The sequence below is a fragment of the Montipora foliosa genome, chromosome 1 (genome assembly GCF_036669935.1).
Source record: "Montipora foliosa isolate CH-2021 chromosome 1, ASM3666993v2, whole genome shotgun sequence".
NCBI classification, from domain to species: Eukaryota; Metazoa; Cnidaria; class Anthozoa; order Scleractinia; family Acroporidae; genus Montipora; species Montipora foliosa.
This window is the reverse complement of record NC_090869.1, coordinates 35,849,177-35,856,676: the sequence shown is the minus strand read 5'-3', so window position 1 is coordinate 35,856,676 and position 7,500 is coordinate 35,849,177. Positions and strand designations below refer to the sequence as shown.

The following is a 7,500-nucleotide window of genomic DNA, read 5'->3' as shown; positions in this document are numbered from 1 at the left end:
ACTAAATGAACAATAGAAAAATGCCTGCAGAGCTTGCTGAGGTGCTAATATTGTCCAAAAGAAACCTTTCCTTTGTAAAGGTGACAGTAGCACAATGGAAATCCTCAAAACGTTGATAAAAAGAAAAGCTGGAAAGCTAAAGGTAAGAGACATTTTTTCAAAATCTTTTGAGTCAGATGTCAGCTTTTTTAATACACCCAATCATATCCCCACCGTGAATTTACACCCCTTAATAAAGTTAACTGCTTACTCTCAAATCCATACTCTTTTTCTCTTTTCAAAACTGCATAAGATAAAAACAAAAAGTTCACCCTTACACAACTTATTATTATAGATAATCAACAGTCTTCGACTGGCACCTTATCAGTGAAAAACCAGTAGCCCTGTTATGTTTAGAGTTCTGCAAATGAGAAATTTCTCAATATTGCAACTTATCTGATATGTGGGACAGCTCTCTCACCAGTGGAGTTTATAAAAAGCAAAGAACACCACACAGGCACCTGCTTCGAATGCAGGGATTTCAATGATTCCATACACGGTCTGGCTAGAAAACCGTGACAAACAAAGCTGATCCTCTACAAAATGAACTTACCTTCCGGTTCCAATTCCACCCGAAGTTCCCTACATTGAAAGGAATAAGGTAGATTACAGTTCACATATCCGTCCACAAAGCATTCATTAATAAAAAGTGATGCTAATTAGCGAGCGTATAAAATGACTTTTGCAATGGCTTTAGATCACCCTGGAAGAAGACAACAAGCAGGAGTATTGAAACGTCGGGTCTTATATTGTAACTTTTTAAAGTTGCATTCATTTTAAGCCGAAGTAGCGTGAAACTATGTTTGACTGAAGGAATAGTTCGCTATATCCTCTATAAAACATTCTTCACTTCTTGTTAACTAGCACATTGCGACAATCCAGTCAAATGACAGAAATCTGTCATTAAAGATAATGAACTCACTCGTGTACTCACTTATGAATGCATGCATGCATGTATCAATTCAGTCACACACCAACTCCCTCACGGATAGTCTCTTACTCACGCATTGATTCATTTGTTGTGAATGATAAAAAATAAGGCTGCCGACTGACGTAACACGTAGCTTTACTGAGAGAATTCTGTTTCGTATGATGACAAGGTGATTGTCAGTTTTTTTAATTCAAGTTAGCGCAATTTTGCTACATTTATGCCACTGTTTTGTTTTTCAGCATGAATTTGAGAGCATTTCTTTTGCTCAGTGTGAAAAAATTACTTCAGAGGCTGAGTTTGCATTTCTTTGAAACATTGCTGTAGACTTATCATGCATTCAACTATTTTCACCAAAACTAAGGCGAACAACTAGTCACTGGGTAATCTCGGATTATTGAAGTGCGCTCGACAGTCGCTTTAAAGGATAAGAGCACATACTTCTTGAGTTGGTTTCAATAAGCGCTGAGTACTATGACTCATGTGACAGGATTGAAATACTTTGCCCTTGGCTAGACTCTGAATCATAAGCATAAAGTGCGAGCTGTTTGATTTAAGAAGGTAGTTGTGGTCAAAATAACCCCGCATCATTTCTGAGGGAACAACGTAAATAGCCCCCTGAGGGGAAATGTGGTTACTAATAAAACAATGAGAAAAGATTGAAGAAATAAAAGGGAATCGACTAAGGTTGGCATTGAGACTGACATGTTGATCGTTTCCGAGTTCACGTCAACTTCTTTTTTTACAGCATGCAAAAGCGTGAATTGCTGTGTTTATTAGCTATACTTTTTGTAGCTCTGCTTTGCCCTTGGCTAGACTCTGAATCATAAGCATAAAGTGCGAGCTGTGATTTAAGAAGGTAGTTGTGGTCAAAATAACCCTGCATCATTTCTGAGGGAACAACGTAATAGCCCCCTGAGAGGACATGTGGTTACTGGTAAAACAATGAGAAAAAATTGAAGAAAATAAAAGGAAATCGAGTAACGTTGGCATTGAGACTGACATGTTGGTCGTTTCCAAGTTCACTTCAACTTCTTTTTTACAGCATGCTAAAGCGTGAATTGCTGCGGTTATTAGCTCTACTTTTTGTGTAAATAAAGTAAAATAACACCCACGAGAAAGAATTGCAAATCACCGAATTCAGCTTTACAGTGGTCAGTACTTTCAATGCTCGTCTTCCCATCTTAAATTCTTTGAGATGCTTTCACAACAAAAGTCCATGTCGGCTGGGCTTGGTATCTGGATGGGAAACCATCGAGATATGCCATGGGCATCGTAATACCTTTTTCTTCAATCAGAATACTCATATTTAGTGGAATCCTGACCATTCTTCACTTAAGAGGACACAAATCTAGAACGAATAATTGAAAAAATTTGAACTGCGTTTGTTGGGAGAACTCACTAGATCAGCCAAGATGACATGAAGATGATACATTTATGCAAGAAACCTCTATCAAAAGTACCCATATGTTAGCCTTGTGGAAAGTGGCAAAAAATGGAAAGTTTGGAGTAAAGAGGTGATGACGTCAAAAAAATTAAATTTGTGGAAATCTGGATTTGACGAAATTGTCTAAACGTCCATTGTGAAAAATCAGCGTGTGGATGCGAATGGACTCCATATGTGCATGTGACGTAACAAAGCACGTATAACATACATGTAATTCAAGATGGCGCTGAAAAAGCAGATGATGAACGAAAATAGCTCACCCTATGCACAGGATCCCCAAGATAGAAAAGCAATAATTACTTTATTACGATTGCTCTGGTGATGGGTCATTATCGAAGATGGAATTTTTTTTGTCGTGCGGTGGCGACTGTAAATGACACTGACAGACAGATAGATAGATAGATCATTTGCAACGACAAAACAGAAGCCCCACAAATGCAAATACAGAAGAAAACCCGAATGCCCTCTTGCGGAAAATGTCCACAAACGAATGTGTTTTACCAAGCGACTATAATAACTGAAACAACAACAACAGAATCATACGTTGGTATGGCCACCAAAGTTTAAGAGAACGCTACAGTGACCATCTTTCCACCATCCTAACAGACAAAAAGAGACAAAACTCAAGTATTCGGGCCGTTTTCATAGGCCAAGATCCTCACTGTGAGGGTTCATCTCCAGCAGGATAGTGGTTCCCACAAACTGCATGTTATTTGGCATTATAGTGGGCATTTGAACGTCATCTTCCAGGTATGCCAAGGGACAATTGTGTAGAGTTACTTCCACATCTAAAATCAGCTGTTCAAGTTCTATCCAACTCAGGTAACCATTTCCATTCATCTTGTTTAGAGCTTTCTTGACAAGCCCTACCATACGTTCAAACTGACCGCCACACCAGGAGGCGTGGCTCAGGTTAAATTGCCACTTTATATTCTCTGTTGAAAGGAAATAATGAAATCTTTCGTCTTGCCTTACTTGCTTAAGCCACTTTGCTGCTGCTGCTGCTACGAACATCTTCAAGTATATCTTATCGGGTCTTTCTTTCCCTGCTATGAGGCGTTTAAGGCTTCTTTGTAATTCGTTTATTTCCATGGTGTTCCTTTGCTCCAAGTAGAGTGCGTGTGTTAGGCTACAAGCATAAAGGATGATTTACACCCTTTCCTTACTTTTTGGGACCGACTTGATACTTGATTGGCCCGGTGAAATCGACCCCAACGACTTGGAATGGACGACTTCCTTCGTTTCTGTCTCTCGGTAGATTCCCCACTGCAGGCTGACTACCTTTTTGGTCAGTCACCCAGTAACCTTCCCTGATCTTTGCCATTGTTAAGCTGCCTTCCCAGTGTAGAGTGCGGTAATGGGCTACCTCTACAAGTCATTTGGTGTAGGGGTGCATATCAGAAAGGAAGATCGGGTAATGCCCTTGAACACGGCCTCAACTTTCCAGAATCCCTTGGTCATTTGATTGAAATCCCAGCCGTTGTTTATCGTCACTCTCTTTCTGACTTTGTATCCCTTTGGCACGCTATGGCCAGAATAGGTGATGGTCTTGAATCTCTTCGTTGATCAAAGGTCCTGTTGCTCTCTCACTCTTGTTCACTTGTAAATTGTTTGTGAAATGCATGATCCATGCACCGATTCTCACCATGTTTGTCAGACTATACTTCTCAAGTAGCTCATCAAGACAGTCACTTGATACGGCCACCACGCAGAGCACATCCTTGATCATCTTAGCTTCCACTTGGCTCTCGGAGGTAGCTTCTGTCACATGCTCTGGAGGCCACTGACTTTTGTTTCAAAGCCAAACCGGTCCTCACCACCACAAATTATAGTCGTTAAAGGACCCCCTCGCCTTCATAGGTCCACAGGATTTTCCTTTGTTGGTACATGGCACCAAGTGATTTCTGGATGTGCTTGGATTTTCTTGACCCTGTTTGCCACAAATTGCTTGTATTCGCAGTCAAGCCATCCATAATGCCGATGCATTCTTTAAGGGGGCACTTGATGGCTCCCCCAAGAAGAAAAGGTGATGACACAAGACCGAAAAGCGCACAGGTGAATCTCAAGGTTTTCACTTCTGAGTTCTCGCTAGTTTTCCGATGGAAACGGAGCACATCTCTTTCTTCTTTCTTAATAAGCACTTGTAAAAAGGCATGTTGCTCCTGTAACATTTAAACTAGGTGCTTGTGGATTGGCGTGGGCAGATGCATCATACACGAACCTGAGTTTAGTACTTTCACGGACAACAGGTCTGTGCAGAATGTAGAATTCTCATCCCTGAGGTGTGTCACTGGCAACTTCCACTATCCCTTTGGCCTTTGCCTTTTCAATGACGTCCACATACTCTTCTCTCACATTCATGCGTCATAGCTTGGTTCGAGGTTTGGGAGCCTTCTTAGACTTTTACCTTATTTGCTTGGCAAAGGTGGGTGGTTCCCTTTCCAAGGAAGGCATGTTTCGTACTTTAGCTCGGTGGTATGGCCTAGTCATTCAAGAACTTCTGCATACGATGTCTGTTGATCTGGTCCTGTTTTTCAAATTCAACTTTTTCCGCAGCTCGTTTTTCTTGCCCTTTCGTTGCTTGGCAAAGGTGGGTGGTTCCCTTTCCAAGGAAGGCATGTTTCGTACTTTAGCTCGGTGGTATGGACTAGTCATTCAAGAACTTCTGCATACGCTGTCTGTTGATCTGGTCCTGTTTTTCAAATTCAACTTTTTCCGCAGCTCGTTTTTCTTGCCCTTTCGTCTGCTTCTTTTCTAATACCGTCAAAACCAAAATTCAGCTACTTCTTGTTTAGATTCTTCATTCATAAATTTCTGATAGACCACAGATTCCTTGAATTCGCAGATACCTTTAATTTTAACGTAATCAGCGTCTCGTGTCTTGATATCGCCTCAGTGTTTTGCGCAGCGACCACTTCATCGTATTTGTTAAGAGTGAACTTCAACTATTACACTTTTCCCTCCAGTTCCTTGCACCGTAGCTCCATTTCGTAAATTATCCCCTTTTTGAAATCCGTTTCTGTAGGTCAAAGATCAATTCTCTTGTTCTCTATCCCGTCTGTCCACAATGACGCTGACCTTTGCTCTTGTTTGAGCTCAACTCACAAAGTATGTCCCGTCAGAGGTGGTACTTGTGTTGGGAATTGCCTCCAAATAGATGGCCAACACTCACAATAACACCTGTTTTTATTCTTGATGTATTTCTCACACTCTAACTTCTCCCTTGAACACAACACCATATCTAATTTGGATGACACACTTTTTCCTCTCGACTTCCGATATCATGTGTCTTTTCTATTGTTAAAGGTTCCAAAGCTCGATCACTTCAAATTCTCGATTACACTTTACAGGTATATCAATCAACAAAATCACTTAAATCACGCAAACATAACACAATAAGAAAGATTTGTCACTATACACTTTCTGACAGTAGTTTTTTTCGTCGGTTAGTCATTCAGCGTGTGTGATATTAAAAACTATTACTCACATCAAACATAACTATTAGAAAGTAATGTGAAGTGCCACAAGCAAAGTTGTTTCCACCTGCACTTGGCATTCACACTAAAGGGCATCAACATTGAAAAAGGGGAGAGGGGAGGGAGGGTCGTTGGGACTTTTCTTATGAAATGGAATTGGCATTTTAGGAAGAGGTGAATTTTCGATTAAGTGTCTCAACGTTTTTGCAACTGCTTGCAGTTTTCCACCCATATCGACCATGTGAACGTTAGCCCTACTAATGGAAATGGGCCCACACATGGACAGAGAAAAACTCTTACCAGGGTGGAAATGGAACCCATGACCTTCAGGCTAGATCATCGCTATTCTACCGACTGAGCTACAAGATCAGACTGTAGCAGGTCGTGGGAATTTAAGATGTCAATGTCACCGCAATGAATATGAACAAATACTAGGAAAGGGTACGCTTTTGCAAATGGTATGGGCCCACAAACGGACAGAGAAAAACTCTGACCAAGGTGGGAATTGAACACACGACCTCTGGGTAGCTCAGTCGGTAGAGCAGCCGTGATGTAACCCGGAGGTCCTACGTTCAATTCCCACCCTGGTCAGAGTTTTTCTTCGTCCGTGTGTGGGCCCATTTCCATTGGTAGGGCTAACGCTCAAATGGTTTATATGGGTGGAAAACTACCTCACATTACTTTCAAATAGTTAAGTCTGTTGAAATATAAGTGCTACACCGTCAACGCATATGCAACGTTTGCAAAAACGTAACCTTCCCTTGTATTACTCACATCATTGTATTAAACTCCACTTCAGTGACATAGATAGATAGATAGATAGATAGATAGATAGATAGATAGATAGATAGATAGATAGATAGATAGATAGATAGATAGATAGATGAGTTTGATTTGCATAAGAATACGCAACTCATTTCCATTTGAATGCTTGTGCAACAGGACTCGCTTTGAAAATGAGGCATGCAGCAACTCGGAAATGGGCTGTTAATTGAATCACAGCCAAAGGCTGAATTGCATAACTATGTACAACAAATATTAACAAAGGCTTATATACAATTTAAAATTATGCTAGTAAAAATACATGAAAAATTGTTAATTAATAGGGCTGATAAATTTTCTGATATGTCTAGAAATGCACCTAATTAGATGCAGGCCAATTTCATTAAGCATCACAAAGTGTCCCCTTGCTCTTCTCCCTAACTTTAACATTACTTGTGTCTCGGAATACAGACAACTAACGTCAAAGTGTCTCCAAAATGCTGCTCCTCGAGTAAGGATAAACACCTGCATTTACCCTAAGCTGAAAATAATGCTACGTAACCCTTACCGTTACCTTATTGTTGGAAATAAGTAGCAAAGGATTAGACTTAAAGGGAGACGTGCATTTAATTGTGGACATAAATGCAGATGTCATTTTTTTTATCCATTCCATAACAGCTATCATATTTACCTCTTGTATTCTTCGTCTGCTTGTGGTTCTGTCATCCTAAATGCGAGAGAGGATCGATGTCCTATGCCATAGTCTAACCAAAGAAGCAAGAAAACCAGACATTTCTGTAATCAATATGTTGACCGTGTGTTGATACATACATATGTTAACACTTCAT

At 40.4% G+C, this 7,500-nt stretch overlaps 1 protein-coding gene across 2 annotated transcripts in view; it reads right to left on the bottom strand.

Moving 5' to 3' along the window:
* LOC137997581 (uncharacterized) overlaps positions 1–7,500 on the bottom strand; it is a 191,188-nt gene that overhangs the window by 132,752 nt on the left and 50,936 nt on the right. Inside the window, exons 12-14 of one of the 2 annotated variants that reach the window (XM_068843661.1) lie at positions 7,344–7,416; positions 593–621; positions 251–283 (exon numbers count right to left, since the gene is read on the bottom strand). The exons of the other annotated variant lie outside the window; for it this stretch is intronic. Coding sequence (XP_068699762.1) covers positions 251–283; positions 593–621; positions 7,344–7,416 — 135 coding nt within the window. The remainder of the gene's footprint in view (positions 1–250; positions 284–592; positions 622–7,343; positions 7,417–7,500) is intronic. 2 annotated transcript variants of the gene reach the window in all.